The 27,571-nt window shown below is 39.3% G+C and overlaps 1 protein-coding gene across 1 annotated transcript in view; it reads right to left on the bottom strand.

Moving 5' to 3' along the window:
• GRID1 (glutamate ionotropic receptor delta type subunit 1) overlaps positions 1-27,571 on the bottom strand; it is a 793,636-nt gene that overhangs the window by 92,054 nt on the left and 674,011 nt on the right. Inside the window, exons 7-8 of the mRNA XM_032231518.1 lie at positions 25,177-25,338; positions 24,871-24,990 (exon numbers count right to left, since the gene is read on the bottom strand). Of these exons, the coding sequence (XP_032087409.1) occupies positions 24,871-24,990; positions 25,177-25,338 (282 nt within the window). The remainder of the gene's footprint in view (positions 1-24,870; positions 24,991-25,176; positions 25,339-27,571) is intronic.

Here is a 27,571-nt window from a genome sequence, read left to right as displayed (position 1 = left end):
GCTAACCTTTTCATCGTTGTGTGCCAAAAGTGCATGCACGCACCTGCACCCATAATGCATGAGTGACTGCCCCATGCCCCCTATACTTGCATACCTGACCCACTCCCGTATCCCTCACACATGTGTGCATGACTGCCCTGCGCCCCAATAGGCCTCTCTACAGCCTCCTGGGAGCAAAAATGGGGTGCAGAGGGATGGGCTGCTACCCAAAAATCAGCTGGACAGTGAGAGGCACATGCACATGTGCAGTGCAGCTGAGCTGGGGCAACGGCTCATGTGCCCACAGAGAGAGCTCTGTGTGTCACATGTGCCAAAAGTTCCCCATCACGGATATAAAACATAAACTATATTGACATAAGAACTAACATGGCAAACTCAAACTTTTCTGACATGAATTCCTTTCCTTTCCTTTCCCTTCCCTTCCCTCCCCTCCCCTCCTTCCTTCCTTCCTTCCTTCTTTCCTTCCTTACTTACTTAGAGCAAAAATTGTTTGTGTTATCTGTCACTATTTCATTATTAGTTTGCTCTTTGAGGAAGTTCATTGCTCCTATTTAAAAGGGCAAATAATATTTTGCCAGTGATGGCAAGGACTCACTCATTTTTTTTGTTCATCTTATTGAGACCGTAAGTAGGATAGGCTTACATGAAAACAAGCAGAAGTATCATTCAAACATTTTTCTTCCACCCAAACATCGATCTTGAAGTCCCTACCAAAGAGTACTTCATACTTTGGATAAGGCAGACCTGTACTTAAGATGTCTCAAGTAGATAGCTAACATATGAGAAGTACAAGCCAGCACACATTATTCAAGTGGCAATAATCAAGGATAAGTTAACGTAAGCGAATGATACACCGGCTAATATGTTTACCGGCAACCTTGAAGCCCTTTCAGTTAGAAATTCTCCCAACGTTTTAATTGGGCTTCTTTCTCCCATCAGAAAGAAATATTATTATAAATACTGCAGGAAGCTGTTTGCGTTTGAATTGGTGCATTTGATCCATTCAGCTGAGCAATAATAAAAAAGACAACTGAGTCAGGTTATTAACACCTGATTTAAAGAAAAGAAAGAAAAAAACTGCCACTGGAAGAGCTACACAGAAGCAATGTGTGGGTGTCTCTGAAAGACATCAGGGGCCCTTGGAGGCCTAAAGGTAAGATCAATAAAACAATTTATTTGACGTAGCTGCTAATGCAGTTTCTTTTTCACCTTTTCCAACTACTCTCAAAGCTTTTTTTTATTTATGTAACTTCTTAGTGAATAATCAGCATCATGTTAACTTTTTTCCCCTCAATGCTTTATTTCTCCCTGCCACACTCTTAGGTACCTGGGACATCTATGAAACTCTCAGAACAGGTATTGTCTCCCAAAATGGTTCAGCTTGGTGCAGAAGCGCCGGGTGCAAAATTTTTGTGTGCACACAAAACACCCTCTCTCAGCAAACTGGTTAGGAACCCACCACTGGCTGAGATCTAAACAACAGCAAAACATAGCCTTTTATACAATTGATTTCCAGAAATAGGGAAGTATGATTTCACAAAGCTATTACCTTTGGAAGGGGGTTCTACTTTGCTTTTAGTCTATGTCCTTTTGTCTATGGAGCTGTGCCTTGCTTAAGCCCTACGTGCAGGGGTGGGATTCAAAAATTTTAGCAACCGGTTCTCTGCCAAGTTGCTGGGTGGGTGTGACTATGGGGGTGTGGCCTATTCTGCCTCCTGCACAATGGTGGGGGGGGCATTATTGCTCTTCCCAGGCTCCGGAAGCTTTCCTCGAGCCTCTGGGAGGGCAAAAACGGCCTCTCCCGGGCTCCAGAGGCTGGAATCCAGCCCGCTTCCAGGCTGCCGGAACTTCCAGGAAGCCCATTTTTTGCCTTCCCAGAGCCTCCATGTTGGCCCTGTACTTACCTGGCATGATGAATGGGCCATGTGGAATCTCCTGGGTGATATATACCCTGAAGGAAAGAGGCAGGAGGCGCCTGAGGTAAGTCAATAGCAACCTTTATTATAGAACAGTTCAACAAGCAAGCTAGCAGTAGACAGGGACTTCCCCCCTGCTTGACAGCTATTTATATGGAGCTGTCAAGCAGGGAGGCCAATAGCCACGGGTCTGACAGCCCACGCTCAGCCATACCGCGCCGGAGCCAATCAGGCGCGGCCTGGCTGTTGCTGGCTATCATTCGTAGGACAGACAGCGAGGACTAAACACTGGGAGGGGCAGGATGGGGTGGGTGCGGCCAGCCAGTCCTTCCAACTACCGGTTCGGCAAACCAGATGTAAAATTAGCATAAGGTCCACCCAAACCAGCTGAATGCCACCCCTGCCTACCTGTCCTTTTGTCCCTACTTGTGGTTTCTTATTGCCAAATCTTGTAACTTCTTATCTAATTTCGAGTAGGTGTTGTTAGATTTCCTCCATTTCAAACTGATACGTTATTCAGTTACTTCCTCTAACTTATCACTCCCTCCCAAAATGGGGATATATTGTTTCTTAGTGAGTGATCCATCAAAGTTTAGGGGCTGTCATCCACATTTGCTTTTAAGGCAGGTTTCAAATGTTATATATTAAAATGACCTACAATGTGTGTTATTTTAAAAATATGTTAATCCTTCACTAAATTGTTCACATCATTCTATGAAAAATGATTTTTAATAACTTCTATATGACTTCGTTTGTGAGTTTTGGGGTAATCATCACTGTCTTAGGAGACATTGGTAATAGCCGCCCAGAGTTGCTTTATAGCAGGATGACCAGCACAATCAAATTTAATTAAAAAATAAACATAGTTCATCTGAAATCAAATTACTACTAAGAACAATAACAGATAAAGGCCATGTATGAACGCTATCAAAATGCATTCTGGAAACTAGTTTTGTTTTCCCAGCCTTATTTATAACCTCTTTTCACCATAGAGCTTCTGTAATCTATCAAGAAAAGTTCTGGTCATTAAATTCACGTTAATCAATATTATTGTTCTGGAGATCATTGAAGTTTTCTGGTGGGGAAAGGGGGTAAATTAACAGTGAGTACTTGCTTCATCTTTCATAGCCATGAGCAAACCTCTGGAAGGTTCTATTTAAAAGATATGAAGGCCACCTAGGGTTAATGAGGGATGGAGCCACTCCAAATGTGTCAGATCCATGAATCTTCCATTCTTCAGGGGAAGGGGGGGGCTATACTTCCTTTAGACTTTTCTATCCTTCTTTCCTATATATCCTGTACTGTTCTGACCCCACTCCGTACGGTGAGTCATGCCGACACAAGATTACTGCTAGACAATTTATTCACAATAAATTAACACACCGACAAGACTTTGGCAGCAACCCAGACTTCCACAGATAAGAAATACACACAAGAGCTTCTCCAGCTTTAGTATAATGGTTGTGTCCTGCAAAAAGCCTCCTCCCAAAGTCTCTTCTTATATACTCTCTTGGGAGGAGCCTAATCACAACCATCTGGCCCCAATTATCTTCTATATCTCTATAGTTGTTGTCGGCGCTTATCTGCCCGTCTTTGCCTGGCGTCCAGGACCACCTCCCTTAGCTCCTCCCCACTGCTCCAAGGCCTGACGTCAGGGACAAACTCCCTTTGGCTTTCACTGCTGCTCCATGCCTCAGGTGCCTCCTGATGGCCAACCAGCCTCTCTGGTCCCTGCTCGGAATCTGAATCCTGTCCAGGGTCCTCCACATCTTCCAGAGTCGACTCATAGGGTCCCTCGCTATCGGAGTCTGTTTGCAGCTCCAACAGCTCCTGCTGGGCCACAATAATGTACCATGTAATTAATTTCTTTATAACTTCTAGCCTGGTGCCTAGAGGCCTGGCATTTTCTCACTTTTTGGGGAATGGGTGCAGAGGGAGGGCCATGTGGATTGCATCACTCAGGAAACGACTCTGAGAAAGTCTTCTTGTCACTTTCCCAGAGCGTCTGTTACAAAAACATCTTCACCCCTGCAAATTGGCTGAATCCACATCGGACTGTTGGGTGTGCACTCATTGATGGATGGACTCATTGGTGATACGTGCATCATTGGATGGCTTCAAGGACTAGGCTGGGGCACATACTGTAAATAACTATAATGCAGCACATAGAGCTTGAGTTTCTTTCCAAAAGTAATTTCTAATAAGTCACTCCTAATTTATTTAGTCAGGAGCAACCTCTTCACAAAACACAGGAAAGCCCTGAACTGCTTCAATACTAGGCAATAGATTTTTTTTTTTTTTTTGCAAATGAAAGATGCAACAACCGTATTTTGTTGGGGAAAGCAAAATGGAAGGAAATCACATCCCAGTAAAACTGTGCTTTGACACAACCAAAGCCCCAAATGCATAAAATAACTGGAAATGGGAGGAAAATTTTCCTAAAGAAAGAGAAGCAATAGTCATTTTAAATAAGATCTGAAATGAAAGACTTATTGGCCATATGCAGTTTTGTAAATTGATGTGAATGCTTTGTGCTTGCAAACCACACAAAAAAGAAAAGGCTCTTAGTTCCCCCACTCTTTCCTATCCTTTCTCTCTCAATTAATTAAAGTATGTTGACTATAGAAAGACACTGAAAGTATTTGACAGCATAATCCACAACCCAGCACAAATATGACAAGGATAATCATTTTGTTTAGAGGAGTATAACGCTGCCTTGTAGACCTAAGTGTCCTAGCCATTTTACTGTGGAGGGATGGTTTATAATAGTGTCGTAGACTTGGACGGTGGATGAAAGCTACAGTTCTTATACTAAGAGAGGGGACGGCAGAGAGGGAGGGAGGGGAGGAAGAAGGGGGAGAGAGAGAGGGAGAGGGGAAGAGACAGAGAAAGAGAGAGAGAGAGAGATGCTGGATGTAGGAGAGAGAGTTGAATTTGGTCTTGGTTGATTGCAGACAAAATACAGAGGGATTGTGTGTGTGAGTGTGTGTGTGTGAGAGAGAGAGAGACAGAGAGAGATATGCTGGATCTAGAAGAGAGAGGTGAATTTGCTCTTGGTTGATTGCAGAAGAAATACAGAGGGTTTGTGTGTGCATATGAGTGAGTGAATGAGTGAGTGAGTCTCACACACACACACACACTGTGTGTGTGTGTGTGTGTGTGTGTGTGTGTGTGTGTGTGTGTGAGAGAGAGAGAGAGAGAGAGAGAGAGAGAGAGAGAGAGAGAGAGAGAGAGAGAGAGAGAGAGATGTTCAACTTTCAAGCAAAGAAGATCCTGCAGTCATTATGATACTGTTGGGCTGAGTGTAATAGTGCTTGATTGGGATGGTTCCATTTTGGTCCTGTGAGTACAATTATGTCCTTAGAATGAAAAGGAATGAATTATCTTGTCTTCTTCACCAAAAGGAAAAATTCTTCCAGGCCTTTCCTTTTTCAAAGGCTGATTCCCTTGGTTTTATGGAGATCTCAAAGGCAGAGGCCTTTAGACATGGTGGAGGACACTCTTCCACAAGATAACCTAAGGACAATTGCACCATGGTTTTTGAACTTTAATCTACGTCACTGTTGCTCAGCCTTGGCAGTTTTCAGGTTTGTGGATTCCAACGCCCACGGGCACTTCCAGAGAAGGCTGCAAATCTGCTCTCAGAGGGAGATTATGCCTCACAACCACCACCATTCCATGGACAATGTTGATGAGCTTTTATGATTGCACAAGGTGGCCCCACCACTTATGATGGAAACATTTTCTTTTGTGTTATATTTGTTTTGCAAAGGGGGATCTTCCATTTTCAAAGAGAAGCTGAGTTTAATTTATTTAGCAAAGGGCTAAAAGATGTGAAATATTCTGTACCAGTGAACCACTGCAATGGCAGGGGTTATCAAAATGTTGCGCACACACACAGTTTTAGTCGTCTTACAGTTCTTTACAGGAACTGGGCATGTGTAGTGAAGAGAAGGACCAGGGCAGATATCATAGCAGCATTCCAATACTTTAGGGCTGCCATGGAGAGGAAGAGGTCAATCTATTTTCCAAGGCACCTGAAGGCCAGACAAGGAATAATGGAAGGAAACTGACCAAGGGGAGATTCAACCTAGAAATAAGGAAGAACTTTCTGACAGTGAGAACAATCAACCAATGAAACAGAAGTTGCATTCAGAAGTTGTAGGAACTTCATCACTTGAGACTTTCAAGAAGAGATTGGACTGCCATTTGTCAGAAATGATGTAGGGTCTCCTGCTTGAGAAGGGGGTTGGACAAGATGACCTATAAGGTCTCTTCCAGCTATGTTAATCTGTTAATATCTTCTTTTTTGCCTGAGTTCATACAACTCATTAAACAAACACCAAGCAAATCACACACAAAGTAGCTTTTAGACAGACTGTGCAGTTAAGTGCAGTAGGAAGGTGAGGTGTGTGTTAGACCTCCTGAAATAATCCTAGTTAGGAATACCATTATTTCACCGAGCTGTCAGAAACTTGAAACTATTCCAATGCCAAACTCTTGACAACTTGACTTTACAAGTAAGCTTTATCAGTAACCAAACACATCATCAGGTAGAGTTAGGCAAGGGGAACATAATTTAGCCAGATAACTTTCTGATCTACAATCAGCCAATATAGGACAGCAGCTAGAGTTTCTAATGGCTTCTGCAGTAACCTTGGTTCCTATGAGATGACAATGTGCCCCCTGCTTAAATAACTTAATCATGCATTATATTTCATTTTGCTGGTAGAATGGCTTATTTTGATTTGATTTGATTTTATTAATATTTGTAGGCCGCCCTTTTCCCCGAGGGGACTCAGGGCGGCTCACATAAATATCCAATTCTTCTTTGGAGGACATACTCTATATCACACCATCAAGATAAAGAGATTTAGATTAGCCTTCAGACAAACAAGCTAATTTTCCATGTACCATACACATTTTTTCCCCTTGTGAAGCATGGAGCATTATGATAGGATGGAGCATCTTTCAGGAAGAATTCAAAATAGGAAACAAAAAAACCTACCCGACTTTGTTACATGAATAAAGGTAAAAGTAAAGGTTCCCCTTGCATATATGTACTAGTCATTCCCGACTCTAAGGGGCAGTGCTCATCTCCATTTCAAAGCCGAAGAGCCAGCACTGTCCGAAGATGTCTCCATGGTCATATAACCGGCATGACTAAACAGCCAAAGGTGCACGGAACACTGTTATTTTCCCACCAAAGGCGGTTCCTATTTTTCTACTTGCATTTTTTATGTGTTTTTGAACTGCTAGGGTGGCAGAAGCTGGGACAAGTAACAGGAGCCCATTACGCAACGCTAGGGATTCGACCCGCTGAACTTCCAACCTTTCTGATTGACAAGCTCGGCTTCTTAGTCACTGAGCCACCACGTCCCTATAATGTTATATACATATATGTATATAACGGCGCTAGGGATTTGAACCACCGGACTGCTGACTTTTCTGTTCAACAAGTTCAATATCTTCGCTACTGACCTACTATGAAGAAAATGAAATTGGGAGAGGTGGCAGCTGTGCTGTCCCAAAGTTGCTTGTCCAAAAGGCAACTAAACTTGCTTGCTTTTTTTCCCCTTGACTGAAGGAGTTTCTTGGATGAGAAGCAAAATATTTTTAAGAAAAAAAAAAACCCAAGCAGGTCCAGTTACCTTTTGAAAAGCACCTTTTAGACAATGATGACTTGGATGATTGAGAATCTCTGGAGACACTGGCTAGTTCATAAGTTCCCCAAGAGAGCATGTTGTGTCGAACAGTACTTTGGCCTAATCCAGCAGAGAAATTCTGAGCAACAAGCACAATGGTTTTGCTATTCCTTGGAGTGATGAGGAAGAACGCGATCCCTGAACTTAGCAAGCCATTGCTCAGTTGAGACTAAAATGTCTGTTTACCGTTGACTCACAAAGACCCTGGAGAGTCATCCTCTATTATCTTCAGCAGCCGATATAAACAGGTAATCAAACCAAACAAGACATGGCTTTTTCCCCAGGTGAAGTTGTTGTGCCAAAAGAGAGGCATCAATGTAAATTATTCAGAGGGTACTAAATTATGTTTTACAGAAATTAAATTTAGGATGTTTATTTATATATATATATATATATATATATATATATATATATATATATATATATATATATATATATATATATATATATATATATAAATAAAAAAAAAAAGCTTTTTGTGCAAGTTCATCCTGGCCAAGAAGCTTTCTAATGATAATGTCTTGTGATTTCTTTTTTTTTTCAGGTTTCTTTTTGAAACCACAAACCTGACCGAGCATCTCTGGAAGCAAATTACCGGGGAAATCTAGACCTTTGTGTCTCAAGGGTGGATTTTCAAAGATACTTAATTTCAGAGGGGATAGTTTTATTTTATTTTACTTATTTGCATCCTCCCTTTTATTATTTTCCTGCTCTCACCTTTTCTCTCCTTTAATTGGACCATAGTGTTTTGGATTTTGTATTAACTAATTTAGGCTTTTAACGTAACTGTTTTTTTTTTTTTTTTGTGATTGAAAGCCTCCCAGTTTGTTGCCAGCAGTTTAGACATTAATGGCTGTGTGTTGCGTTATTTTGAGGAGATGGAACATTTACACTGTTATACAAACTGTATGCTCACTACTTTACGAGTGTCATTTTTTCAGTGTTGTCACATGAAAATATATACTTCAATATTTACAAAATGTGAGGAGGTGTACTCACTTCTGTGATATGGTGTGTGTATAAAATGTGTGTGAATGTGTGTGTAAAGTAAAAGTTCCCCTTGCACATATGTGCTGGTCGTTCTTGACTCTAATGGGCAGTGCTCATCTCCGTTTCAAAGCCGAAGAGCCAGCACTGTCCAAAGACGTCTCCGTGGTGATGTGACCGGCATGACTAAACACTGAAGGCGAATGGAACTCTGTTACCTTTCCACCAAAGGTGGTCACTATTTTTCTACTTGCATTTTTACATGCTTTCGAACTGCTAGGTTGGGAAGCTGGGACAAGTAACGGGAGCTCACTCCGTTATACGGCGTTAGGGATTCGAACTGCTGAACTGCCAATCTTTCTGATTGACAGAGACTTCAATGGATAATTAGATCTGCCGAAAAATCAATTGATACCAACCTGCCTTTCATTGAGGATCTGTATACTGGATGAGTCAAAAAGAGGGCTGTGAAAATATCTATAGACCCCTCACATCCTGGACATAGATTGTTTCAACTCCCACCTTCAAACCAACGCTATAGGGCACTGCACACCAAAACAACTAGACAGAAGGACAGTTTTTACCTAAACACCATCACTCTGCTAAACAAATAATCCCCTCAACACTGTCAAACTATTTACTAAGTCTGCACTACTATTAATTTTCTCATTGTTCCTATCAGCCATCTCCTCCCACTTATGATTGTATGACTGTAACTTTGTTGCTTGCATCCTTACGACTTATATTGATTGTTTCCTAATATGATTTGATTGCTTATTTGTACCCTATGACTATCATTAAATGTTGTACTGTATGATTCTTGACAAACGTATCTTTTCTTTTATGTACACGGAGAGCATCTGCACCAAAGACAAATTCGTTGTGTGTCCAATCACACTTGGCCAATAAGGATTCTATTCTGTTCTGTTCTGTTCTGTTCTGTTCTATTCTATTCTATTCTATTCTATTCTATTCTATTCTATTCTATTCGGACAAAAGTTATACAAGGTAAAACAGCTTAAAATTACATTTTTTTTATTTGTTTACAGGTAGTCCTCAATTTACAACAGTTCATTTAGTGACTAAAGGAACTGAAAAAGTGACTTATGACCATTTTTCACACTTATGATCGTTGATCAAAATTTGGATGCTGGAAACTGGCTCATATTTATGACAGCTGCAGTGTCCCAGGATCATGTGATAATCTTTTGCAACCACCTGACAAGCAAAATCTTTGGGGAAGCCAGATTTATTTAATAACCATGTTACTAACTTAACAACTGCAGTGATTCACTTAACAACTGTGGCAAGAAAATTCATAAAATGAGGCAAAATTCACTTAACAAACATCTCCCTTAGCAACAGAAATTTGGGGCTCAACGGTACTGGGTGGGTGGATAGGTAGGTAGATAGGTAAACAGATGGACAGATAGACAGATGAGAGACAGAAAGATAGTTTTGAAATACAAACTGCTGGTTTTTGTGCAAAATATCTAATATCTAATTTTTATTAGATATTTTATGTCCCCCACACCTTCTACCTTCCAGCTACATCCTTCCCCAGAGTAAGTCTCATTTAACTCTAAAGGGTTTTTCTTGCAATAAGTATTTATACAACTGAACTGTCAAAGAACCGAGACTCCATTCAACTTAATTTATTCTAGTATAAATGTGTGAAAAGGGAAGTTCAGACCTCCCATTACTCTTGAGTTCTTACGCAAGCAACTGCCTCAGCCCTGCAGTAATGCATCTAACTCAATTGCTTTTGAAGCTAATTACTGCATTAAGCATCTCCTCCAACTCTAAATGCTATGCAACTATTCTTTTCGATTTATTATATATAGAAGGCTCTGTAGATAGAACGAGAGCATACTTAACCACACGCTTTATGTTGTCATATGCCACTTTGTCTGGATATGGACTATTAATAATGATGGGAGTAGATTTTATTCTGGAGTACTGTTTAGTAAACTCATGAATTAAAATGGCAACTTAACTCTTGTGCATCTAAAACTATCAGCAATTTGCAATTGTAATGTTGAAGGACTAAATCAAAAGCTTCAAATGCCAATAGGGTAGTTCATTCTCAATATAAAAAAAAACAGATCCTGAGGCTTCCTGGGAGGAGCCTACTGGTGGGGGCAGCAAAAAATCAGCTGCCTCCGAATTCCTGGCTACGTACCTGTTTAGAGGATCTTCCATCTGACGTCTTATCAGGTTTTCTTATCCTTCAGGCAAGAAGGAAAGAAGAAACTGTTTTGCTGGCAAATGCTCTTCGATTTTTGCAGCTTTTGTGCTTGCAGGAAAGGGGGGCTAGCCCAAGGCAGAACGGCTGTCCGTGCTGGGAACTTCAAACTGCCTTGTGCAGGACAAAGTAGGTCTCTCCCACTCTGCTCTAAGCTTTGTTTGATTTATTCTTATCACGAGCTGGATCCGTTTACTGTGGACAATAATTGCTTATCAACATTTTAGCTTCTTTTCTTTTTCTCCTCCGAAAAATTATTTACTCAGAGGCTTCTAAAATGGCGCCGAGCAGGCTGGCCTCTCCGGTAATAACGAACACTTTTTGCTAACTCTCACAAAAATTCAAAACAAAAGAGATTGCTTATCATTTGTTTTGGTTTCACAATAGAAGAATTTTACTCCTTCATTAACCTTGCTTATTTGGAAGTTAAATGGTGATGAATCTGTTGAATGGTCTTGTTACAATGTTTACTCACTGAAAGTTTTGCCAAGCCTTAAACTTCAAAATAAAAGCCTCTTTACTTAAAGCTGCAAACTCAGGCAATAGAGTTTTATTAACTGCAGGCAGATAAATTTTGAAATGGCTTCAAAACCAAATATTAACTTGAAGTCGTCACCCTCTACTTCCAGGGGCACATCCTCAGTGCCTGGCACAAAGCTGCAGCCTCCGCTTCCTACACCCCCTGCTGGGGATGTGTTAACGAAAGAATTTTTCCTGAGTAATCTAAGCGAGGCTCTCAATGCACAGACAATTAAAATGGAAGATAAGTTTAGAGATAATAGAGAGGTGGTAAAACAGGAGAGAAAAGAGGAAATGAAAGAAATGAAAGAAGAAATTAAAAGTGAAATAAATGGACTTAAACAGGAGCTGTATGAGAAATTTGATGCTAAGATTGATAAAATTAGAGATGACGTGCTGAGTCTTGTAACTGTATTAACAGAACATATTTCTGGAGTGGAAGATACTCTAGAGGTTCTTAATGATGCCAATGCTAACTTGACATTGAAAACAGAGGTGGTGGAACAAAAAGTGGAAAAAGCTGAAAAAGAAATTATTATGATACAGTACCGACAAATGGAGTTCGCATTAAGAGTAAGGGGGCTGCGTGAGGAGAAACAGGAGAAACTGAAACAGATCCTATCGGAAGCCTTTGACCGCCTGATGGGAAGACCAGGGACCAATCAAGACTGGCGAATTGACAAAGCTTACCGCGTTAACTCCTGGCTGGCAAAGCAGAAGCAGCTTCCTCGAGACATCGTTATATATTTTACTACAAGAGAGTTTAGAAATATGGTACTGCAAGCATCTTATAATACTAAGCTTCAAATTGGCGGTCAAGACCTGGCTGTTTTGAAAGAGATACCACCTCAAATGTTAAGAGCCAGGAGGGACTACACTTTTTTGGTCGAAGAACTCAGAAATCGTCAGATACAGTATAGATGGGATGCACCATTTGGCATCATATTTACATTTGATAAGCAAAGATACCGCCTCAACTCTGTATGGAAAGCCCAAGATTTTTATTATAATATATTGAAGGCCGGACACCCTGCACCATCTGGACCTAGAGAAAGACCACAAGAAGGACAGGATAGACAGCAAACTACACAACCACCAGACAAGATGGAGCATCTCTCTTCTCTAGAAGTGCAAGGTGCTATGGAACCAAGACCTAGCCGCATGACTACTAGACGTATGGAGAAACAAGCTAAAAAGCAACAGCATCAACAATCATCGGCCATCGATCAAGGATCTACAACAACAAATCTGGAAGCAATGGGAGGAGCTAGACCTAAGGTTAAACAGGCTGTGCAGGAAGCTCTAAAAATGCTTCAACCAACCAAAGATGACAACTAAGATTTTAACATGGAATGTCAACGGACTGAACTCTCCACAGAAGAGGAAGAAAATATTTCATTATCTCAAACAGTTTAAGAACGATGTAATTTGTTTGCAAGAAACTCATATCAAGTCAACTGATCAAAATATTTGATCAACTCAAAACTTGGTCAACATTTTGCAGCTTCTGCTATGGAAAAGAAGAATGGTATAGTTGTATACTTAAGAAAAGATATGAAAGCTGAATTAATAGAAGCAGATCCCTTCGGAAGATATATTGCTTTAGACTTAATCTTAGAAGGGAAAAAGACATTACTTTTGGGAATTTATGCTCCCAATCAACAGCAAGATAGATTCTATAGAAATCTTCATGCTAAATTAGTACAGTGGGACTATAGTTCCTGTATACTATTGGGTGACTGGAATGGAGTGATAGATACTAAGAGAGATAAGAAGATTTCCCGCCTAAATACCAAGATGCGAGCAAAGTTACCCAAATCTTTCTTTGACATTATGGATGATTTTGAATTGAGAGACATTTGGCGAGAAAGAAATGCAGAGGAATATGACTTCACTTTCTTCTCGGACAGGCATCAATCCCTTTCAAGGATTGATTTTATCCTAACCACTAATGATTTGCTTTCTAGGGTCAAGAAAACAAAGATTGCAGCTAGGGTCCTTTCGGACCACAACCCAGTTTGGATGGAGTTGGGAAGGGTAGTGCAGGCAAGAAGGTCTTGGAGATTGAATGAAAACTTATTTAGATATGAAAAGTATATTAATGATTGTAAAAAATTACTATCTGAATATTTTGTTTTGAATATGAATAAGGGTACATCTATGGAATTTGTATGGGACGCAAGCAAAGCGTATATGAGAGGAGTTTTGATGAATATAAATAAAACACATAGAAATAAGCAAGGGTTAAAACGAACAGAACTGGAAGAGGAAATTAAGAGAAAAGAGCTGGAGTTAACAATGAACCCAGATGATACAAAGGTTAAGGAAGCTATTAACATATTAAAATCTCAATTTGACATGTTGATCTCTGACCAGGTGGCTACTAATCTATTATATGCAAAACACAATACTTTTTGTAATGCAAACAAACCTGGCAGATGGTTAGCTTATCAGATTAGGAAAAAAAGGAAAACTCGAAATATATCTAAACTGATTTACAGAGGGAAGGAGGTGTTTCAACAGGAAGAGATTCAAAAGGCTTTCTGGGAATTTTTTACAGAACTGTATAAAAGGGATAAAATTAATGGTTTAGACATAGATAAATATTTAGACAAAGAGAAAATACCTTCAGTTAGAGAAGAACACAGGCAAAAATTGAATCAACCAATAACCTCGGGGGAAATCCTGCAGGTAATTAAGCAATTAAAGTCAGGGAAAGCACCAGGTACAGATGGCTTGACAGCGGTTTACTATAAAAACTTACAGTTAGAAATGGTAGAACCTCTTAGAGAATTATTTAATATGATTCAAACGGAAGGTAAAGTCCCTCCATCTTGGAAGACAGCGTTTATATCTTTGATACCCAAAGAAGATCAGGATACTACTCAACCCAAAAATTATAGACCTATTTCATTACTGAATGTAGATTATAAAATTTTTACTAAAATATTAGCAAATAGGTTAATGTTGGTCACTCAACAATTGATACATACGGACCAAACAGGTTTTATACAAGGGAGACAGATGAAAAGTAATGTTAGATTAATTATTAATGCATTAGAATATTTGGGAAAGAACAACCAGATCCCTGCTGCGTTTATATTTTTGGATGCTGAGAAGGCCTTTGATCGAGTTAACTGGCAATTTCTGTTGATGATATTGCAAAAAATGCAGATAGGAGATAATTTTTTACAGTCAATTAAAGCAATATACCAACAGCAAACAGCACAAATCATAGTCAATGGAAGTCTAACAGACTCTCTTCAAATTGGAAAAGGTACAAGACAGGGCTGTCCTTTGTCCCCATTATTGTTTATTATAACTTTGGAAGTATTGTTGAATAAAATACGGGGCTTGGATGGTTTAAAAGGGATCAAGATTAGGCAGCAAGAATATAGAGTCCGCGCTTTTGCGGATGATTTGGTTATAATATTGGAACAACCGCAGGAATCCAGTATGGTTTTAATGAATATGATTAATCAATATGGTCAAGTGTCGGGCTTTAAAATAAACTTAGGAAAAACCAAAATATTAGCTATAAATATGAATATTAAACAAAAGGAAGAATTAGGAGTGATGCTAGGATGTGAGGTAGTTAAAAAAGTCAAATATCTTGGAGTTAACATTTTAACTTCAAATGGGAAATTATATAAGCATAATTATGAACCACTTTGGCATAGCATACAGACAGAGATGAAAAAATGGGAGAAATTGCACCTATCTTTGCTGGGTAGGATAGCGGCAGTGAAAATGAACATTCTACCAAAATTTTTATTTCTCTTCCAAATGTTACCTATACTAAAAAAAGATGCGAACCTTTTAGAATGGCAGAAGGGTATTAACAAATTTGTGTGGGCAGGAAAGAAGCCGAGGGTAAAGATGAAAATAATGCAAGATGCACGTGAGAGAGGAGGATTGAAACTACCTAATTTAAAACTATATTATGATGCAGTGGCATTATCTGTAATTAGTGATTGGATTCACTTAACCAATGATAGAATATTGAACATTGAGGGACACGATCTGCTATTTGGTTGGAATGCTTACCTGTTATTCAACAAAAAATTGGATAAGAACTTTAAAAGTCATATTTTAAGAAATGCTTTATTGCGGGTCTGGAAGAAATACCAATATAAATTAAATGACAAGATACCCATGTGGGCAATTCCTAGACACGCAATTGAAAATATGAATACAGCACAAAAACAGGACAGAATTACTTACAGACAGCTTCTTACCTCGGAAAGGGGGGTATTACAATTAAAATCTTTAGAGGTATTAAAAGAGGAGAAGGTAGTTCAAACATGGTTCCAGTATGGGCAATTACAGGCTAGGTGGAAAATAGATCAAAAAATTGGTTTTATTCAAGTTGAGGATAATCTGTTTAAACAAATAAGAGATCAAAGCTTAATGCATATAAAGAGGATATATAATGTATTAATACAGATGGATTCAGAAACAGAATTAGTTAAAGATTGTATGATAAAATGGGCTCAAAATATTGAGGAACCAATAATGTTGGATACATGGGAAAGAATCTGGGTAAGAAATGTGAAATTTACACAAGCTCAAAATCTGAGAGAAAATTTTTACAAGATGTTCTATAGATGGCATTTAGATCCTAAAAAGTTGGCTTCTATGTATCCGAATGTACAGCCTAAATGTTGGAGGTGTGGTTCTCTCGATGCTACATATTATCATATATGGTGGACTTGCCAAAAGGTTAAGGCATTTTGGATAAAAATATGGTGGGTCATGCAAAATGTTTTTAAAAGAAGGATAAAGTTTAGTCCTCAGTTATTTTTACTAGGTATATGTACTGACTTTACAGTGGTAGAGACCAATTTGACTTTGCACCTGATAACTGCAGCAAGACTGTTGGTGGCGCAATATTGGAAGAAGGAAGACTTGCCTACAATCCAAGAATGGACATTGAAAGTAACAAACTTAGCTGAAATGGCTAAAATATCGGCATATCTCAAAGATCATTCAAATGAGAGATATAAACGAGACTGGAAAAAATGGATTGACTATATACAAAATAAATACGGGACTAAGAAATTCCAGTTAGCCTATGCTTAAGATCAGAAATGATTTAAACTGTTAAAAGTTAGTTCAGTAAGAAGAAGCTAAGGTCAATCTAGAATGTCATTAATTTCTTTATTTCCTTTTTCTCAATAGATTTTAGACTGTGTTAGTTAAAAATCCATACCGGGTACGGGTTCTGGGAAGTCGGGGGGGGGGGGGAAGGAGGAGGGGGGGTGGGGGGGTGGAGGGAGGGAGGGGTACACACAACAAAAAAAATTGTACTTCAATGTTTTAATGATTGACAAATGACATATTTGTGTTTTTTTTAAAGAAAAATAAAAAAGTTCTGTTTAAAAAAAAAAAAACAGATCCTGATGAATAATATAGTAATAGTAGTATCCAGCAGAATTTGCATATAAAATTATATAACCTAGGTTTATAATTAAAACTTGTTTTTCTTTTTTAAAACTGAGGATTCCTTCGTCAGTATTCTTGGATTTTTTTTTTTTTAATTTTGTGGACATTTTGGGAATATTTAGATGCTGAGGTAATTTTTGCTTTCCCACAGCTGGTGAATTTTATATGATTAAATTATAGTGCTTGCATTGCAAACACATCATCAAGGTTGTGAAACCACTCTGATGTAACCAATTTCTTACCACATGTCGTACCACCCAGACAATTTAAATATGCACAAACAAGAAAAAACATTTACAGTAAAAGATGCATTTTGGGGGCTATAATAAAATAATTTGGCTGTGATCTCTATGGAGTATCAAATAGTCATGAGTTTAAGGGGTTTATAAATCTGCCTTCAAAGAAAACCTTAATAACAAATATGGTACTCTACATTAATTTCTGTCTAAAACTAGCAGTCATAAAGTAGAAGAATTGGTGGCCATAGAAGTGTTTATTGTATTTTTAAAAATGTATATTGTTTTATTTGTTTCCTAGTATGATTTGATTGCTTATTAGTAACCTATGACTATCACTAAGTGTTTTATCTTATGATTCTTGATGAACGTATTCTATTTTATTTTTCTTCATGTACACTGAGAGTATTTGCACCCAAGATTGTGTGTCCAATCATACTTGGCCAATAAATTATTCTATTCTATTCTATTCCATTTCATTCCATTCATTCCATTATTGGACTTAGAAACTGGCCCCCTACTTGCTAACTACACTGGCTTATCATGGAATTATACTGTATTGTGGGCTATATTGATAGATTGTATTAATAATCTGTATAAATTAATGAAGCACAGGAACATAGTAAATAATCTCGACAGCAAAACATAAATGCCTTCTATTATTACACTTTGAAAGAAAGATTAAATATGCAGGGAATAAAAGGGGATGGTTTGTTCAAACTTGCAGTAAGACGATGTAAGAAAGAAAAGAATTAATTGAAGGAAGTGTAAAATGGCAATTGGTTTCTTCCAATTTATATGTGTTTTTTACATTTCACTATTAATTGCCATTTATAAGATTAACAAGTTACATGTAGCATGGATGTATATGTCAAGTAACGAAAGAAAAATAGCTTGTGGAAAACACAAAAGGGTTGAAATATTGTTGTCACCAATCTGATCTATGCCCATGTATAATTGCTGTCTGCTTTAGACTTTCAGTTTTGGTGCTATACTAGACTGTTGCTGACTTCAATTGCTTAAGAAGGATTTTATGCTTAAATTCAAGGACATGAAAGTCAAAACGGAAAAGGAACAAAACAAGAGGATTTTTGTTATTTTAATATGGAAAAATTCCAGGCACTTAGCAGTTACATTTGAAAAACTATTAAACATGTTGCAAAGTATGATTGAATTTGATTGTAACTGTTTCAAACTACTGATTGCAATTCTGGTGGATCTGGTGCCTTGCAGGCATAATGTAACGTTCGCTACAAACATTGTATTGCATTTCTATAATTCATGATTGATTCAACTGCAGTGCTGGAAACTTCAGACTCAAAAGCTTATAAATAGGCTCCGCTTTTTGATGAGCAACTTCAACTGTTTGTCTCAACTTCATCTCCTGTTGTTTGCCGCTTTGATGTAGCTCTGTAGCTCCCTTACAAGTTTGCTTCTTTGGTAGACCCTGAAACTTTCCCTCTTTAATTTAAATTCTCCTTTATTCGGTGCTGATGTGTAGGAAGTTAGCACCCACCCATCTCCTAGAAAATGAAATATTTTAGGAAATTTTAAAAGGGTAGAATATTTCTCCTGAAAAGAGCAGTAGAAAGTCAGAGAGGCAGAAACTTATCGCCCCCACCTTTGTTAATAGGCCATAAAGGCCTTAGCCAGTGAAACATGTTTTTAGGCAGGAAACAGGTCCACTCTTAATAGCTTCCCCCCACCTATGTCAATGGGCCATTAAGGCCTGAGCCAGCCTATTCTACATAACCAAGCTGTACCCCATCTCATTGCACTACCCACCAAGTTTCAACCAAACTTAGCACACAACCTAAAAAGCTAGCTAAGACCCCCTCATAGGTCTGACAACCAATCAGAATACATTTCTTACACAGGAACAGGAAACAGAGAGGTGGGGCCCTAGGGAGGATATAAAATCCAAGGATTCTCATGTTTTCTGACCTTTTTCTATTAAGGAACGCAAGCCATGTGGTCCTGTCAACCATTAAATCATCTTTCCAAGCAGCCTCCATGTTTCCAGTGTCTTTTCCCCCACTTGGAACTGAACCCAGAAGGACATTTCTTCCAACACATGCTCCCCCCCTTCCCCCCCCTAAAGTGTCCTTTCACTTAATTTATGCTGGTTTTTCTATTTATTCTTGGCTGGTTTCATTCAGAGTCAGGATTCTGTAAAAATCCTCTTTCTATCACCAAAGTAAACTGCAAAGGCCCCTCTGTTAAGAATCTATTATTGTATTTAATGTGTACAAAGTCTTCAATGCAGTGGTGGGTTCCAGATCCCGCTGCAACTGGTATGCTGCAACGGGGCTGGGCGTCCACCATGTACATTGTGCAGCATGCATGCAGCACACACATGCATACTTACCGCCTGCGACGCTCCAGCTGCTCGGTGGAGCATTGCACAGGCACCGTATGCTCCGTGCGTGAAAGCCCCGATTGGCTCAAATATAGGTAAAGAGGGCAGGCGGAGGGTGGGCCCTCCGGAGCACTGTACCAGAACATTACCTGGTGCTCCCAGCAGGCACCAATACGCCCGTACCAGGGCGTACCGGTTGTATCGCACCACTGCTTCAATGCCTTCTCATCTACCAGTACCAAAAACTCTTATCTAGCACAAATCACTAAAATCATTATCTCTGATCTGAGATGATGGATTACCCATTAATTACCTTTTCTTATCTATAGAAGATGACATATTAAATTGGTTGCAAGTAGATATGTAGAAGTAAATAAATTGTAGGCCTGCTTTGCGGGGGAGAGGCATGTTAATTGTTGCAATATACTTATGAATATTTAACGAGGGGGGACAATATGTGCATATGTGGCTTTTTTTTCTAATGCACTTTTTAATACTGTGTCTAATTTTGGTTTGTTTCTATAATTTTTTTTGAGCTTGTATTTTGACTTTCTGAATAAAATAAAATAAAAATGACCCAGAAACATTCTGTTTCTGTGAGTGATAATTCATAGGTCTCAGAGTTTGTCTCCAGGCTATAGAATCAATATCCATGTGGTCCGTGAGGATAATGGAGCACATCTAAATTGCGTTTAGACACCAGATGTAGGAAATCGTTCTTTTAAATGCTATTGTTTAATTGTCACTGTATCTTTATTCTGTTTCTACATTATGCCAACCGTCACCTTTAGAATACTTGTGTCCATGTTTGTTCTTTCTTAGAACATACCAGCAGTCACCCAGGTTACCTAACTGGAAAGTGTCACCGTCCATTAAGAGAAGCCGCTTTACCTGTCCATTCCCAAGGTTAATCTTTATATATAAAAGCCAAATACCACTCACTCATCATGAAATCTCCAGAACTGTAAAGCTTACAAACTTGAAATTTGATACGTATGTTCCTCTTGGCTTCTAGGTGCTCATTAAGAAAGGATTTTTCAAAATTACCATCAGATCATCATTAGTATCCTTGTGTGTCCAATCACACTTGGCCAATAAAGAATTCTATTCTATTCTATAATCTCACTTGTTTCCAGAAATAAAGAGTAGTAGCTTTGAGTTTTCAGTACTTTGATAATGTGAGATGATTTCCCTCTCTGGCTTTAACTCCAAGGAGCACTGCAGATTTTGTAGCATGTGAGAAAAACGTTTGTAATTTTACAAGACACCATCACAGATTTTTTTTTAAAAAAAAAAATCCTTCAAACCAGATAGGGACCATGATTATAAATGGTTGGGTCTATTGCTATTTCTAAAATAAATGTACTCAGTGTGTGTTTGGACACACAAGGAATTTGTCTTTGGAGAGCATATGCACCAAAGACAAATTCCTTGAGTGTCCAATCACACTTGGCCAATAAAAAATTCCATTCTATTCTATTCTATACTATTCTATACTATTCTATACTATTCTATACTATACTATTCTACTCTACTCTACCCTACCCTACCCTACCCTACCCTACTCTATTCTACTCTCAACTTTCCAGGGAAGGAACTTCTAAATGATGTGCCCCATTTTTAAACTTCCTTCATTACTAATTGTGAAATTCATAGGAAAAAAATTATAGTAATAAGGACCAGATATCTAATAGTAAAGGCACCAGATATCTCAAGGGAGATATCTTAGAGCGTTCTGCTCCAACGAAGAGAATCAAAAGCATTATTAGGCTACATCTGCATGCTGCTTTAGAAAGTGTGAAGCAAGCTGGGAAGGTTGATCTAAAGAAGGAAGTGATATTTTTAGAAAGAAAGGCTTAAAATATAGAAATGAATAGCCAGGGATAAATGCTACCATTCAAAACAAGAATGTTTCTCTTAAAATACAGCATATACTTAGTCCACATACTGGTGTGTGTGTGTGTCTGTGTGTGTGGCTTGAGAATGAGTTGAAAAGACTGACTTTTTAGAATACAACATTGTGTGTGGAGGGGCACAGAGGCCCACACAACTGTGGGTCTGGCTAGTCCCTTGAGACTCCCCCTCTGCCTAATAGTAATCTAATAATCCAATGTTAAATGTACATCTAAGGATTTTTTCCCTTCCTTTTTTGATTTTTAATTGTCATTATTCTGCAATTTTACGTATTTAAAAAGAAAATCTGTGAGCTCACTGCATATTCCTGCCCTGTTTTGCCCACCAAATATTAAAACAGTAGTAAGTAATAAAATAAGAATTGTGCAAATCTGTCCAATCCTGTCTCAGGCTCATACTTTCTGACAATAAAAAATCCATACATTACTTGGCTCCCCTCCTCCTCCCAATTGCCATTTTGTAGGTCAATGTCACCTGGACTTTATATTATAGGAGCTCCTGCAGTGCCAATGGATGGATTTCCATATCCTTAACAGAGGTTACAAGGCACTGCACTAGAAGGAGGATGAATCTAACTCTTATGTATATTTTATCACTATAGAAATTTCTGCTGCATTCAGTACTGTTTGGATGCTCATTACACACAAAACCATGACAATTTCCCTCAAAGTTTTCTTCCTCTTCTAAGTAAAATTCACATGAGAATGTTGTGGCCCACCGACAGCCAGTGAAGCTGGCAGTAGAGTCAGACAGGGAGGAGGTTGGGGAGGAACATGGGCCAGTCTTGGGGGCTGAGGAAAGCTCAGACGAGGGCTCTGCATCAGAGGCAGAGTGGGTGTTAGACAGCAGTGAGACAGAGGAACAGCTGGAGCCTGTTCCCAGTGTGTGCATGCACAGAGTTGCCAGAAGACAAGAACAACTAAGAAAGCAGGGTTGATTTAGGAGTAAAGCCACACCTTAGAGGTGTTTGGCCCCTCCCACAGGAAACAAAAGAGAAGCGAACAGGGAGGGGGCTTTTATAGGAAACAATTCGTTCCTTCGGTCATTTCAAGAGTGGAAAGCTCTGTTTGTGACTATAAGAGACTCTGTGCTAAATTTTGCCTTGCCCTGCATTTGGAAACTAGTTATCTGACAGCTTGCCCAGCGAGATAAGGTTTGTGTTGATAAATATTCCTCTTAAAGACTGTTTGCAAAGCCTTGCTGATTGTGAATGAAAGGAATTCATGGTCATGTAAATAAAAAAGGTTTTGACAGGACCAAGACTTTGCTTCATGCTTGTTAAGGAAGACTAGGTCAAAACAGAGAGTGATTGTGTAGCAGGTGTTAAACACCAGATCCACATGTGAGGGTTCAATTAAAGTGATATATTGCTAAAAGCCTATGCACAGGAGTCTTCTCAACTAATATTTAGCACCTCCTTGGAGTTAGATAATGGTCAACAGAATTCAAGGGAGATTGGACTTAGTCCACTTGCGGCTACATAGGGATTCTAAGCTGATCCCTCTTTTGACTCCCCTCTCCAGATTCTGCCACTTCTTCTCCTACATTGGGTGAGGAAATGGTGGAAGGCAATCTTCCTACTCTTCATAAATTATATGGCAAACCTTCCTAGAAATGTTTCTTCCTCCTGGAAATGTTACCCATTATTTAGAACCCCAAAGCAATAAAGCCAAAAGAGGGATTATGTGGCTTAATTCTTCCATAAAAGTTGCATACAAAAAAACCCTCCCAACTCTTAAAACATTAGTGTGGATCAGAGGTGGTATTCAGCCGGTTCGTACCAGTTCACCTGAACCAGTGGCAGAAATTTTGCCCAGTTCAGCAAACCAGTAGCGATGGCTGGCTGGCCATGCCCCCGAACCAGTCTCCCTATTGCCAGTTGCTCATCCCACCTGCCCCAACGCTTCGCATGCTGGCTCTCAAAGACGCGGCAGCTGGCCACAGGCTGCTGAAAAGTCCTCTGGCTGGCAGAAAAGCTGCTGCCATCACCGCCATTTTCTATGCGCATTCCATTGCCTTGCAAGTCTAAGCAGCAGCTAGCTGGGAGCTGCCCAAAACTCCAGTCAGCTTGTCTTTCGAACTCTGGACCAGCTGCTGTGAAAGGTAAGCAACCAAAGAGGCGGTGGTGGGGGAGGAAGAGGGGAAATAGGGGTGACTAGTGAAGGGAGGGTGGGAGAAAATAGGGAAAAATCATTTAAAAATTCCTACCTTTTCCTGTGGGCGTGGCTAGGTGCAGGGCATGTGACAGAGTGGGCATGTGCATGAGTGACATCAAGTTGGCCACACCCACTCAATCACATGCCCCCCCACCTAGCCATGCCCATCAAACTGATAGCAAAAAAATTTGGGACGCACCACTGGTGTGGATCCCATTATAAAGTTCACCCCATGGAAAGAAACAACTGAGACAATGGAGACCCACATAACAAAGTCCATAAATGGAAAAGCTTTATGCAGCTGCTTTTCTGAGTTTCAAAGAGAAGTTAAATAGAGGCAAAAATGCATAAACCTAGGCAGACCTTACAGTGGCATTCAAGCTCCAGGCAAAACAAAGGCTGACCTGTTATGGTTTGTTCCGTACTCAGGCTGCAGGTTATTTAGTTGCCTTTAATGCATACTGTTGCATATAACTTTTTATGTGTTTAATATTTAATATTGGACAGACATTACTTCTCTGCGATAGCACCTTTGGGAATGGATAGTTTGCAGTGGCCAGCAGAGTGTAGGGAGAGCTTAAATCTTTCCTTTACAACTATTCATTCCTGCTATTAACACCCACGTAATGATCTGGATCTCTATCTATCCTTTTCATAAGTTGGGAGGGGGGAGAGTGTGGGAGGAGGTAGGAGGAGAAGATTTGGACAAATATCTTAAAAAGGGAGGGTTAAGTCTTCTCATATATGGACAATCTGGAACTGCGCTGCCTGTGGTCTGATCTAAGCATAGTACATTAAAGTGTCTGCTACAACGTCTTACCTGTCAACGACTTCTTCAGCTTTAACCTCAATAATACACGGGCAAACAATAGATACAAACTCAAGGTAAGCCACTCCAAAGTCGATTGCAAAATATACAACTTCAGCAACAGAGTGGTCAACGGCTGGGATGCTCTACCTGACTCTGTTGTTACATCCTCAAACCCCCACAGCTGCAACCTGCAACTGTCTACCGTGGATCTCACCCCATTCCTAAGAGGTCCGTAAAGAGGGCATGCATAAGGGCCCCAGCATGCCTACCGCCCCTGTCCTACTGTCCCCATTTATTTGTATTCATTTCCTTCGTTCATGTCCATGTTCATACTTATATCTGCTATCTTGTACATGTTTGACAAACTAAATAAATAAAATAAAAATATGTCATGTCAGAAGAAATCATAAGCGATGAAAATACTAGCAATGAAGAAACACAGAATTAGGTAGACATAAAACATTTTTCCGGGTTTCATTTTTTATATATATAAATAAAATTGTACTGCAAAAAAAAAACCAGCATGTCCTCCAGATAAACTGAAGGGGGAAGAAACAGAAGAAGAAAGAAGAATTACCCTTCGGACATCTTTCCCAAACGTTTCACTGTAGCTCGTTCCAAGGATCTCAAACTGGACATAGGGGTTGGCACCATCTTCTTGGAATTCCATAATGCCCGTCAATCCACTGATATGACCCTAAAGAAAAAGTTTCATCTAGTTGAGTGACAGAAAAAAAAATGATGTTTTTCCCTCCCCAGGATCTTCTTTCAAACCATATGTTTTAAATGTTTCGTGTTATGTGTCCAAGAGCTTCCTTGGGATCAAAAACTAAATGACTTGCTTGGCCTATTATCTCTTGGAAAGGCAGATCCACTTGATTACCTTCTTGATCGTCTCCAACATGGATCGGCCTCCGTTCCAAGGTTTGGTTGATTTTCTCATGCAATTCAAGCTGGCCATGCTGTGCCATTTCCGGTCTTCCAACTTTCGGTGGAAAGCGTTGGCCAGCATGAGGACACTGTCGTAGAGATAGAGGTTGGAGACCTGTACATGGAGACAAAGCCAAACCCAAACCGTTGGTACTCAACTGCTGAAGGGCATGTTGAAAGAGTGTAGCACGATGGAGAAGGTATATATAAAGTGAATGCATTGCAAAAATAAGTCTGCTTTCTAAGTAATTATTTATTGATTTCTTCTTTTATCAGAGGAACCTGTAATGCACTCATCGGGGACAGGATCAGCAATACAAAGCTTGAAACCTAATTTTCTTTCCCAGTTTCAATTGACCTTCTGTGCAGATAGTTCTAGTCCTCTTCTTTAAACAAGTTCTGTTTCTCTTTTAAAACTATGTTCAATGTGTGCTTAAAACAGAATTAATTGTCATCTAGGAGAATGCTAAACCCAAGTATAAAGGAAGTCCATGCAATGACTGACCTTACATTACTAGCCTAATAGTTTCCTAAACTAGCAATGGAGGGCAGTGATCAGTGATCCATGGCAAATGAGAACAATCAGATCTGGGTATATTAATTAAGGAGATCTTGTAAAACATTTCTGTAGCAGGATTTGGGTCTGAGAAAAGGAAGAATATTATTGGAAAACCAAAACAGCTAAGGCTAATCTTAACCCATCTCTCTGATGGTGTAAAAGAAGAGTAAGCAGAGCTGGAGGTGGAGTGAAGTATACCATCAGCTTGGAGTCATTAAGTTTCTATGAATGATCCAACTTCAATTCCCTTGAATTCCAATGATGCTTATTTGGCCCCAATTTAGTGCTGAACTAAATCTAGGGATGACTAGATTTTTGAGCACAATGGGCAATAGATCTTTTAAACTGCAATGTAATTTATGGTCCTGATTCTTTGCAATTGACAGGTGGGGTGAAATGGGATATGGAGAAGATGAGATGAATGTTAAGAAGACATGTCTTCTAAAAGCCGTTCACGTAGCATCTTCTTGCTATAATTAACAGGGCATGAGATTGAACCCAGGGGACAGATCACTGCACTGGTTGCTAATATTTTGGATGGTCACTAGTATATAAAAATATGTCAGAATTTGTTGCATAAATTCAAATCCAGAACACACACAGATAACTGATGTAGCAGGATTCACTAACTTCTTTATATACATAAGACTATATGAATAAATGTACAATACCAACAGGTGATTCTTCCAAATAAACACAAGGCAAGTGAGTTACAGGCAAACACAAGCAGTTAGTTTCATTTCAGCAGACAAGCCCAGACAGACTGCTAGTTTACTTCTCAGAGCAGCAGATTGCTTTCTTCTTAAGTTTCTGTTTCAATTCTCTGCACAGACTTAGATCTGTTTAAGGTCCCATTGGCTGACTTAGTTGCTATGCCTATTCATTGGCTAACCTTGTTCCCATGTCTCTCCCAGTCATTAATATTTTAACAAAATATGCTAGCAAGTCACTAATATCTCTCTCTATAAAAACGGCTGTGTGTGTATGTTCCAGCATAATGCTGGAACACCTTGAGCAATTTCAACCCAACTTGGTACACAGATGACTTACTCTCTGGAGAAAAATTATCTGGGGGTAAGACACCCCTAACACTCTTCAGGGTGTTTGTTCTGTTAAGATACAGCCTGTTGCGCCTTACTGTTGTACTGGCTTCTACAGTACAGCGCAATGGAGTTGCCATGGTAACGGCTTTACAGTACTCCACAAGGGGGCTCCCTCTGGTAAGGGGGAAAATCCAACATTAGAAATTACATTTTGTCCAGACATTTTCCCTTTATAAATAAATACCTGGGTAACCGTGGGTTATTGCCTAAGTATAAAAGTAAGAGCCAACCCCATCCCCTTCTAGCACTGAAGATGTTGGGTAATAAAGCATCTGCGAGAAAACCACCAAGCTCAGAGAGCACCAAGGACACCACAGTTTCAAAATGTTTCAAAAGTTCAAACTTTTAAAGAATTATTTTAAAGAAGCTTCTAGGGTCAAATTCATATTCAGTTGCCACATGTGTGCTGTGTACTATTGATCAATAAAGACTCTTTCAGTATCTTTATTGATCAATCAAACATTAATAACAAATCTACTGAATCTTTGCAAGGAGGCTCGTTTGGAAAATAATTCTTCTTGGAATTTTCAAAGAGAAGACAGATGTGCCTTTACCAACAAATCAAAGTTTGAGCAGGATGCAACTTTCTGATTTACCACCTCTTTTCTTTTATCTGCTTTCTTGCCAGCTTGTCATTCTTAACTGACAGATGCTTTTATTATTGAAAACCTAATTTATGTCTTCTC

Source organism: Thamnophis elegans, chromosome 15 (assembly GCF_009769535.1).
Source record: "Thamnophis elegans isolate rThaEle1 chromosome 15, rThaEle1.pri, whole genome shotgun sequence".
NCBI lineage: Eukaryota > Metazoa > Chordata > Lepidosauria > Squamata > Colubridae > Thamnophis > Thamnophis elegans.
The sequence above is the reverse complement of the archived record's forward strand: the minus strand, read 5'-3'. Positions and strand labels throughout refer to the sequence as shown.